Source organism: Notolepis coatsorum (assembly GCF_963971535.1).
Source record: "Notolepis coatsorum genome assembly, chromosome: 1".
NCBI classification, from domain to species: Eukaryota; Metazoa; Chordata; class Actinopteri; order Aulopiformes; family Paralepididae; genus Notolepis; species Notolepis coatsorum.
The window spans coordinates 294,981,753-294,993,755 of record NC_140165.1 but is presented as its reverse complement, the minus strand read 5'-3'; the positions used below and the strand labels follow the sequence as shown (position 1 = coordinate 294,993,755).

General features: G+C 44.7%; 1 protein-coding gene across 1 annotated transcript in view; it reads right to left on the bottom strand.

The window, feature by feature from the left end:
* Positions 1-12,003, bottom strand: part of LOC311243196 (1,4-alpha-glucan-branching enzyme-like) — a 288,129-nt gene that overhangs the window by 226,968 nt on the left and 49,158 nt on the right. The window contains exon 3 of the mRNA XM_084332329.1: positions 4,724-4,839. Within this exon, the coding sequence (XP_084188455.1) occupies positions 4,724-4,839 (116 nt within the window). The remainder of the gene's footprint in view (positions 1-4,723; positions 4,840-12,003) is intronic.

Sequence of the window (12,003 nt, the reverse complement as noted above, 5' to 3'; positions counted from 1 at the left end):
GAAATAATATATTTTAATTCTTAATTTGGGTGGCATTTCCCTTTAAAGGAACACGCCGACATTTTGGGAAATCTCGGGAGAGGTGGTGGACAATGCATAGGCTACCCGTACATGTCCGCTTCCATTCATTGTGCTAAGCTAGGCTAACATGCAGCCAGATATAGAAAACGCACAGAGAGGAAACCGGTATCCATCTTCTTGTCTCTCTCTGGAGAAGACGATAAGCTAATTTCCCCAAATGTTGGTGTGTTCCTTTAACACTTTCAGTGCCAGCAGGGAGCGCACAATTTAGTGCTTGAATGCCCACCATCCACTTCAATGTTAGCGTTAATAACGCCTAATCTATGTTTTAAATTATGGCTGTGTCTAATCTGCCCGTCGCTTATCAATGACTCGTTTTCCAGTCAACATTGTCGAAGCGGATTGTTTTTTTTATCGGTTCATTTTCATTTATAGCATTTTGAAAAGCCCTAGTTTTCAAGGAAAATAAAAAGATTCCATGATAAAAGACGTTTACTGGAATATTCTAGAATACACAAAAACGTTGTAATTTTTCGGCCTATTCATGAATCATTTTCAAATAAACGCTAGATTATCGATAGTATATGTGTACGTATGCACGCTGGGGCCGCAAGCTGAAAATCGATTATCTGATTTCCTCAACAGCGATCGCGCACACACACACACATATAGGGGACACGTTGATATCTCAGCGAATACAACTCTGATTATCCCAAAACTGGTAAAATAGATTCCTTACCTCAGATCAGATGTTCTCCAAAAAGATCATTCCAATTCCTGATAGCCATTCCAAAAATCGATCACTACTGTCTACTATCGATTGGCTACTGTGAATATATATTCCAGGCTGATTCCCGTCCCGCGATCACTTCCATGTTCATCAGGGAGCCAGCTGGCCCCGCCTCTACATATCGACTGATCCCAGGTCAGTCTAAGCGACTGACGTGCAGTTACTCAGGGATAGACGATAGGGGGCGCTTTTTTCCATTCTGAGCTGCTGACGGGTTGATGAAATATGAAATCAGATCGCTAATAAAAAAATAAACCGATAATTGTCGTCGTGGGCATTCAGGCATTGGGCTGATAAAACGTCATATGACATGATGGGCACTGAAAGTGTTAAGGACAGACGGGTTTACCGAGCAACTCCCTCGTCTCCCGACACGCAGCCTCCTGGTCCGTGCCTCAGAGAGCTCTCCAGACGCACCACGTCGAAGTGTTTAAATTCCATTGATCAAGACGCGAGCGGAGGTCATTTAACACGCGTATTGGCAAACTCAGATTGATGGCAATCTTTTTCTTATCAATGTCTTGACGGACACTTTGGCATCTTAATCTTTGCGAGAGGTGCGATTTCTCTAATGGCTGCCACACTTGTCACTTCGCCAGTCCACATACAGTACAGGAGGCGGGGGTCTGTGTCAGAGGGCAATTTAGAAAAAAAAGTAAGAAGAATTCCAAGTCATCAAAGTCACAGAGAAAAGAGCAATGTACTAGGGCTCCTTATCTGTTATCTCTCACTTTTCCGAGTTGAAGGGTGGCGGTGGTGACTGCGGGGGGTTGGGGCAAATAGGTGTAGTTTGGAATTCTAATTGACAAGTTACTTTCCCGCCTTCAGCCGGGGAAGAAAAGAGAAAGACAGCATGGGACGCAGAGAGCCCCAGAGAGGATCGATTCGGCAGGGCTACCCGCGGCGAGCACGCTCCTCCATCCCCCTGCGGAAATGGACATTAGAACGCGACTAATTCCGTCCACTGTTGTGAGGTAATGACTGTACCCGATCCCACCCGCCTGCGAGCTGGCGGCCAGACCCCCCGCTGTGGTGTTCTCATTATGACCAGGCCCCCTGGGGGGCGGTGGAGGCCAGGCCACCTATGGCACGCTTCACACTTTATAGCATTAGGGGAGAGATAGCAGGATAAATGGGCCTGGTGTAGTGCATAACGGAGGGCTGACCTTTCACACAAAACGATAGAGAACTCGGACCGGTGGACGGTCTTAACGATTAAAAAAAAAAATAAATAAAACTGTAGTTAATGTGTCACAAGTATATATAATAATAAAAAAAAAAAAAAAAAACCTTTAATTAAAAAATAAACAGGCCAGATACGTCAGTATGTAATCACATGAATAATCACGGTAGTTAAAAGGGTTCATCGTTTTCTTTCACAGAGTGAAAATACCACACAGCCACGACGGACACGGGGAGATGAATGGGCCTCTCTGAACGGAGAGCAGTGAAGGGCGAGCTGCTCTACATGGAGAGAGAGAGAGAGAGAGAGAGAGAGAGAGAGAGAGAGAGAGAGAGAGAGAGAGAGAGAGAGGGAGACAGAGAGAGAGAGAGGAGAGACAGAGACGGGAGCCGGGGCCTTCGCCTCCACGAGGGAGTGCTGTGGAACTAATTCTTAAGTGGAGGAGCCCACCCACAGCAAGAGGCAGGCCCCGTTTTCTGGACGGGAGGGGAGAGCGCTGAAGGAGAGGGGGGCAGGTGGCTGCCAGCATTTCCATCTGTTTCTTATCGTCCTCAGACTGACCTCCGCCGACAATGGTGAAGCAGGCTGGCGGTCCAGGGCACAGGAACGTTGCCAACAATGACCGGAGTCTCTGGAAGAGCGGAGAGTGGCGCCACTCCGCCATCCATCCCGTCTCCAGGGCTTCACGTCGGGGGATTATTTCTCACCCGTGTGCCGTGTGCTTGGGAGACAATGTATTACATAGGAGGTGCTCCTATTGCATTTAACCCCCCCCCCCCCCATGAATAATTTACCGGAGCTAAAAACCAATCTTCCGCGCTCACAGTGGGCCGTGCTTTGTAGTGAAAGAAGGAGACATTTACCAACACGGCGCTCTGTGGAGGTAACTGCCGACACGTTGCAGCTGAAATAAAAAGACTCCAGTTGCCCTCTTGAGGAATATCACCCGCACAGTGCGTCATGTCGCGTGCGAGCAGCACTCTCCCCACAGCGGCCTGTATTGTTGACAGCCGCGCGCCACGACTCGGGCTGGATCATAATAACCACACATCACACGCGCGGGAGCTCTTCTCTCTCTCATATTACTACCACCGTGGTGACGAGACACCCCGCCGTGGGGTGGAGGGATAGGCGTGAAGACACACCGTAGCGCGACGGTTTCTCAACCCTTTTTCATGTCAAGGACCCGCAAATTGATACACATTAGGCGGCACGGACCCCCCCCCCACATTTGATTAGATTTCTACTGAGACCGCCCCCCCCTAACCCCCCCCCCCCCCCCCTCCCTCTCTCTCCGTCTTTGAGAAGATATTGTCGTTAGATATGATTTAGTCTAGAACTCCATAACGGTCTATATACCATAAGTGCAGTGGTGTAGTCTAGATTTTTGCTGGGGGTACACTGATTATTGGGGGGGGGGGGGGGGGTCGGGTCGAAAGCCAAAGAGACTTATCCCTTGTGTCTAATAATAATAATAAATAATAGATACAATAATACATGCATCCACACATAACAGAGCATTCAGTAATGGGTATATGAAAGCCAATTACATTTACAGTGGGGGAGATTGAAAACATTATTTAAATGAAAAGCATGGATTATGATTTAAGAGTATTGTTAGAAATAAATGCTGATTATACTCATCAGTTATAATAGCAGTATTGACAGTGAACATTCCTGCAGTTCTGTCACAAATCAAGCACTCATCCATTACAGAATATTTATTGGCAGTGAAGACACAAACAAGATTCAACATTCAAGATTTGAAGTCTCCCCTGAAGTCAATATTTCAAAAGAATTTCAGAAGGTACACTATAATAAAAAAAATATGGGGCAAGTGGGGAGAGGACATTGGAGGGCGAGAAACCTATAATGAGAGCAGTCACTCACAATGGAGCTAGTAGTCACTCACAATGGAGCAGGTAGTCACTCACAATGGAGCAGGTAGTCACTCACAATGGAGCTAGTAGTCACTCACAATGGAGCAGGTAGTCACTCACAATGGAGCAGGTAGTCACTCACAATGGAGCAGGTAGTCACTCACAATGGAGCTGGTAGTCACTCACAATGGAGCTGGTAGTCACTCACAATGGAGCTGGTACAATGGAGCTGGTAGTCACTCACAATAGAGCTAGTAGTCACTCACAATGGAGCTAGTAGTCACTCACAATGGAGCAGGTAGTCACTCACAATGGAGCTGGTAGTCACTCACAATGGAGCTGGTAGTCACTCACAATGGAGCTGGTAGTCACTCACAATAGAGCTAGTAGTCACTCACAATGAAGCTAGTAGTCACTCTCAATGGAGCTAGTAGTCACTCATAATGGAGCTAGCAGTCACTCACAATGGAGCTACAGTAGTAGTCACTCACAATAGAGCTAGTAGTCACTCACAATAGAGCTAGTAGTCACTCACAATAGAGCTAGTAGTCACTCACAATAGAGCTAGTAGTCACTCACAATAGAGCTAGCAGTCACTCACAATGAAGCTAGTGGTCACTCATAATGGAGCTAGCAGTCACTCACAATGGAGCTAGTAGTCACTCACAATGGAGCTAGCAGTCACTCACAATGGAGCTAGCAGTCACTCAATGAAGCTAACGTCTAGCGAATGAAATGGTGAAATTAAACTATTCCGCCTCATTCTTCTTGGGACCCCCTGGGACCCCCCCGAAGGCCCCCTGGACCCTGTGTTGAGAACCAGTGTTGTAGCGTGCATGGTGCCATTACCTTCATCTTGGTGTTGTGCTCCACCGCAGGGGATTTGTCAGATTTGGGTTGTATCGTCAATTCCCACTTCCCAAAGTCCTTCCTGGTGTACGGGTGGGAGAATTTGTCCCAGCCATCTACAATTGAAGACAGAGAGGAGCCGTTAACACATTGACTGAATTAATATTTAATTGTCTAATTGCGTTATTTTTTTTTTATTATTATGATTATTATAATTATTATTATGAATAATCATAATACGTTTTATTTATAATGTGCTCTTCCTCTCTCTCCCTCTTTGTCACAACTTCCTTCTCCCGCTTCTTGTACTTTGCCTCTACTCTGCCTCTGTCACAGTGTGTAACTCGCGGGTCTAATCATCTATGAAAACAGGGAATAGATCAGCTCGGCGCAGTGGCCCGCTCATTAAAAATAATTCCATTATATTGGTGAACACAAAAGAAGGATCACATCCATAACCCGCTGGTGCCGTGTGCTACACCACTAATCACCGCTGAATGACAGGGATATATTAGGAAACAAAAACATTCATTACAAAGAGACTTTATCTCGTGCCTATCAATTTAATACGTTATGTTTGTTATCCCATAGCCCACGTGTCTGATTGGTATTCATGGCGGGTGGGGGGGGGGGGGCGAGACTGGATGTCAAATGAATCACGCAAATCACACCTGCAGTGACCAGACGCAGCACCTACAGTTTCACGACGAGACAAGAGTCATATTTTCACTATTTATTAATCTCCCTTTGCTTAAAGTCCTCTGAATAAAAAAATAAAAAAAGGAAAGTGCATTATGCATCCAACCTGCACCATATTCATGACTAGGGCTGCTGGGCTGTTGCCACATTTGCGATGAAATTGAAATCAAATAATATGACTCGAAATGTAATCTCTCCCAGAATTGAATGGCGGAATTGAGCTGCAGCCCAAGGTCCTGGAAACATAATTAAAAAGGGAGAGGAAGAGGAGGGGATGTGGAGAGGAAGGACGGCACGGGTAACCGGCACAAAACTGTGTCGGGACAATAAACAAACTGACAAGACCTTGGGTCTAGTCCATAGCATTAAATTGGGGGGGGGGGGGGGGGGGGTGTATTATTATTTTATTCCCGTAACTTGCAGGTTTCCTGTATGGAATGAGCGTAGGAGCAGCTGCATGGTGGCACAGAGTGTTCATAGCTCTGTGTTCCTGTGCTGGAACCATGCTGTCAGTTTGTTTTTGTGTGTGTGGGTGGGTGGGGGGGTGGGGGGGGGTATTCCCAAAACGACCCCCACTGCCAGGACATTTAAAAATGTATGTTAATTGCCTCCTTGTCATTTTCCATCATGCAACATGTCGTAGTAGTAGGATTCAAAATACATCTATTTTTAATACGACTTGGTTTCATAATTCATGTATGCTATTTATATTGGTCTACAGCAGCATCAAGTATGTGAACATGCACAAGTCTCTCCCGAAGCCAGAAACCAGAGAATTACAACTATGATGCAAAATGTTTCGCCCCTCCTCCATAATTATAGAATTAATTGGGAAAGATGGTAGGCCTAATTGTGATTTTGAGAGCAACCTGGGTGATTTTTAGGAGTCTTGCATTTTACCGATATGACTATATAATAAAGCTAATTAGTGTATAAAATCTCTTCGTCTATGAACCTGCTCCAGATTATACATCTTGATGGCATACGTTTTAATTCTAGCGAAGAGACTGCTCCTAGACCATATGAATAACATGAATTCTGAAAATGAGTGGCTATACCTACACTTTAAGTTTAACCCTTTCAATACCACACTACAGAGGGTTAACCTTTCACTACCACACTACAGACGGTTAACCTTTCACTACCACACTACAGACTGTTAACCGTAGTGTGGTAGTGAAAGGTTAACCTTCTGTAGTGGGGTAGTGAATGGGTTAACCCTTTGTAGTGTGGTAGTGAAAGGGTTAACCATATGTAGTGTGGTAGTGAAGGTTAACCTTCTGTAGTGTGGTAGTGAACGTGTTAACTTGTAGTGTGGTAGTGAAAGGTTAACCTTCTGTAGTGTGGTAGTGAACGTGTTAACTTGTAGTGTGGTAGTTGTAACTGAGGGGTACAATTCCCTGACTGTATTGATAAGTATGGTATCATTAAACCACTACCGCTTTATGTACTTTAATTACTGGCCATACAGTACATGATATATAAATATGATGAACACTTCCCACAATAAATCGGTTCCACACAAAGTTATAATTAAGTATTTATTGCAGCAAAAGGTACATAATATACTTCTCTATTATACTTTGAATGCTCTTGTAAGGCAAAGGAATGTGCGTAGGCAAATCAATAATGAATGTCCATTCTCTGGTTACGCAGGAGGTAATTATACGACCTGAATCTTAGGGAATTATATCTATGGTGCACTGGTGATATATAGCGGGAGATACTGAAGGGTCCCCCCGGTTGTAAGCCAGCAGGGGTAGAGGATCTGTCGGTAGTAGAGAGTCTGGTCAACGATGACTAAGGAGACTCCAAGTACAGGAGACGGTGCAATAGTCTCTTGATCCACAGACGAATACAGCTGTTCTCCGTAGACTGTAGCTCCACAGTGAAGAAAGCTAGCCTGCCTCAGGCTCTCTGAGGCGCAGACTCGACGTGGCTCCTCACAGGGTAAATCCCACACACGTGTAGGCGTCTGCGATTCTCCGCTCCATAAATCACAGGACCAAAACAAATATAATCCAGCCGTAAATGGCTATGCAGTCGTCGGGTAGATTAATCCAGTGTACATGTCCACACGATCCTCGTCTAGGTCTCCTCGGGTGAAAGCGCCATGAAAGCAGCCCAGCCTGGATAAGCACTCTAGCTGGTACGAGGAAGCGTTGGTGATGCTGGTCACTGTAGAACTTTAGCCGCACGATACACTATACACAAATAGACTATTACTGACTTAATAGAAATATGTCGCACTCGACGGTATAGCGCCAAACTCTGACACTTCAGTTATTAATTCGCACGCGGTCTCAATGCTCTCTTTGGGGCCAAACAGGCCATACTTCACCGCACGGAGTATCGTGGGTGAGGCTTCAACTTTAGTTCCTAAGCGCTTCTGTATTCACCTGCGCCATATTTATATGCACGGCGAACAATCTAGTGCCAACCTCATTTCTGTCTCGTATTCTTGGGCAAGGCCGTGCATGTACAGACATGTCTTGACGGTGGCTTTGAACCTGACTCTGGAGGCATGGCCCTGGCGCCTGTGGACCGCTGTCCAATAGGAGAATGAAATATTATGGTCTGTACTAGGCTAAAGGGATATTCCGTGTATATGTACAAGGAATATACAAGGGATATCAAAACGATATACAAATACTATGCAATATATATCAATCAATAAATATATATATTCGGTTTAATCTGATCCTTTGTAACAGTAGTGAAAGGGTTAACATTATGTAGTGTGGTAGTGAAAGGGTTAACCTTACTGTATGTAGTGTGGTAGTGAAAGGGTTAACCTTATGTAGTGTGGTAGTGAACGCATGAACCCTTTGCAGTGTGGTAGTGAACGCGTTAACCCTGTGTAGTGTGGTAGTGAACGTGTTAACCATTTGTAGTGTGGTAGTGAAAGGTTAACCATCTGTAGTGTGGTAGTGAAAAATTATTAATCTAAAATTCAGTGTGTAAAATGAGATTTAGCACAAAGAGATTTTCCCCACAGATTTAAGTAAGTTGTATACATTTCTTGAAAATAAACATGTTTATTGTATGTAACTGAGGGGTACAATTCCCTGACTGTATTGAATAAGTATGGTATCATTAAACCACTACTGAGTTATGTACATTACTACTGGCCATACAGTACACATGTATATGAGATGAACACCCACACAATAACACGGCTTAACAAGAAAGTACTGTTTATAATAATATTTATTAGAAGAGCACCAAGATTATCTTACATTTATTAAGATTGAGAGTTGCGCTTGTAAGGCGAAGAATGTGCATGAATAGGTCAAGAGCGTAAGTCCGTGAGCACATCACGAAGGGGATAACTAACACCACCTGTAGCATAAGAATTACATATGGCACACTAGTAGGTCAGCCGGAGACACTAAGGGGGTTCCCTCCGGTTGTAAGCCAGCAGGGGAGAGGATCTGTCGGTAGCAAAAGTCTGGATCAACGAGGAACAAGGAGACTCCAGGTACAGGAGACAGTGCAACAATCCCTTGATCCGTAGACAAAGCAACAGCTACTCTCCGGCGTGCAGTGCCGCATGGAGGAAAGCTAGCCAGCCTCAGAGTCCTAGAGGCGGGCTCGACGGTGCTCCTCACAGGGTAAATCCCACACGGTAGTGGGTGTAGACGATTCTCTGCTCCAACAGCCACAGGACCAAAGCATTATAATCCAGCCGAAAAGGGCTCTGTAGTCGTCGGTGTAGGTTATCCAGTGTACATATCCACACTGTTCTCGTCTAGGGCTCCTCGGATGACGGCACAAGGTTAGGCCGCCCAGCCTGGATAAGCACACTAGCTCGGTACGATGAAACGTTGGTAATGCTGGTCACTGTAGAACGGTAGCCGCACGATACACTATACATAATAGACTATTACTTAATAATAGAATAGGTCGAACTCGACGATACAGCGTTAAACTCTGACACTTCAGCTATCAATTCGCACGCGGTCTCAAGGCTCTATTTCGGGGCAAAAACGGGCCCACTTCACAGCACGTTGTATCGTGGTGTGAGGCTTCAACTTGTTACGGTAACACGTTTCGGGTAACTAACTGCTGTATCCACCTGCAACGTATTTATACGTAAGGTGAACAATCTAGTACCAGCCTTATTTCTGTCTCATATTACTGCGCAGAACCGGGCATGTTCAGGCATGTCTTAGCGGTGACTTTGAACTAGACATTGGGGGCATGGCCGTGGCGCCTAGGGGATCGCTGTCCAATAGGAGAACGAATATTATGGTCTGGCCTGTACTAGGTAAAGGGATATTCCGTGTATATGTACAAAGAATATACAAGGGATATCAGACGATATACAAATACTATACAATATATCTCAAGTAATAAATATATATATTCGGTTTAATCTGACCCTTTGTAACATTGTACCTGAAAGCAAACACATTCGATCAAAGCAAGTAAGAAAGCTTCTTTAAGCTTTCCTCAGACGTTCACTCTTATGTCACCCTTTCATCTTCCATATTGTGTTTTTTTCTTTGCTAAAATAAGTGGTCTACATGTTAAAGTAATAGCTCTACATTCCGACAGCCACAGTGTTTTGGTCAGTAACAATTGATATTGTTTATTTGCTCTGCAGTAAACAGAAAATACATTTTCTGGTATCCCTTCCCACTTTATCCTATCAGGAGAGAGAACTCCACACTGCAAAAATGGTCTGACAAAAATAAGAAATAAAAGCTAGTTTGCGGCTGGGTGGCGCAGCAGAGATTGCGCTCGTCACCAATGCAAGAGACTCCGGTCTCGAATCCGGGTGTCAGCATTGCCTCCGGCTTGGGCCGGCCGTCATACTGGCTCAATTGGCAGAGCCAGCGGGTGGAAGTCGATGGGTGGTAATTTGGACGTTGTGGACAGCGACTCCTACAGGTCGGTTGGGGGACGCCTGCACAGCAGAGACAGGAAGTGGCGGGGGTAGTGTGAGCCTCCCATGCGTTACACCTCGCCAATGAGAGTCCACGCTGGCAGGTGAAAAGATGTGACAAGCTGCCTCCTCGTGTACCGGAGGGGACACGTGATGCAAGGCTTCTATCCTGCCTACAACCGACCAGTGGGGGGCATAGTCGAGCAAGGTTCAAGACAGGGGAGGGGAAAATTGGAAACACAAAATTGGGATGGGAGAAAAATGAGAAAAAGTGGATCAAAAAAAATTATAATAAAAGCTAGTTTTAAGCAACAAGTAAAATAATCGGCCAGCAAATTTGGCTTGGCAAGATTTCTTGAAATAAGCAAATATATCTAAGTTTCTCTCTCCTGATTGGATAAAGTGGGTATCCCCAGTACATTTATTTTCTGTTTACTGCAGAGCGGAGGGACTGAGAGACCCATGTTACTGACCAAACACTATATAATATATTATGTGATGGCTGTTGGAATATAGAGTAATTTAACACTTCTTTTTTAACAAAGAAACACCACGTGCAGCACCTTTAACCAATACACATAAAAATACAGAGGACCATCTATTTGGAACAATCCATCACTACAGTAAACATCTACGTTATTATTTTTTTTTAAACGTCTTAAAAAGGACCCTATTTAGCAAATATAATATAAAACTTAACACTTCATGAATTCATTGTAATGCATCTTATCTTGCAACCAATGTCAATGAAAATTGTACTGTGTGTTTGGATGTGAAACCTTGATTGCATAATCATTGTCCTTATGTTTCCTGTATGAATATTGATATTAAGTGGAGGTATCTTCATAACACATTTTTGGCTTCTAACTTCAATGTTGCAATGCACAATGTTTGAACTTGTTCTTATTTGCATTGGATTTTTATTTATATGTGCAAATAAACGTAAACTTTAAAGCAAACCGACAAGCCCCCCGCTATAGGGAGGTGTAGTGGTTAAGTCATTGTGGTTTCCGGCCGGTCCACCTTGCTTGAAATTGCAATGTATTTCCAATGGATACATTTTTTAATCGTCTTGTTTAAAACAAATAAAGCATGAACATTGGCATGGTGTACCTTTCTGTGTGTATTCATCCACAATCTATAGCTCAACATGACACAATTTGCAATTAATCATAAAATAATTACGAGGGGCGGCCGGGTAGTGCAGCGGACTAAGCGTCTGTCTACCACCACAGAGACAGTGGGATCGAATCCAGCTGTGGTGCTTCCGGGTTGGCCGGCCGTCCATACTAACACAATTGGCGGTGTTAGAGGGTGGGAAAACCGGCGAGGGTGGGTCCTGGTCGTTGTAAACAGAGACTCCTACAGTTCGGTCGGGGCGCCTGCACAGCAAGGGAAGGATCTAAGAGAGGTAGTGTGACCTTCCACACGTTACACTCTCCCAGTGAGAGTCCGCGCTGCCAGGTGAAAAGAAGCGGCGTCTATACCAAAGGTAGCCGCATTTCTGGCAGACGCTCTCTGATTAACCAGGTTCTACATTGGTTAAGCTTAGGCAATCTTCGAAGTTGGTTAAGGTTAGGCAAGTTCTTTCGACGGTTAAGCTTAGGCACTCTTTCGAAGTTGGTTAAGGTTAGAGTTTGTCTTAGAGCATGGCGATAGAACGCCAGGTAGTTTGCAGGCTGTTTGACGT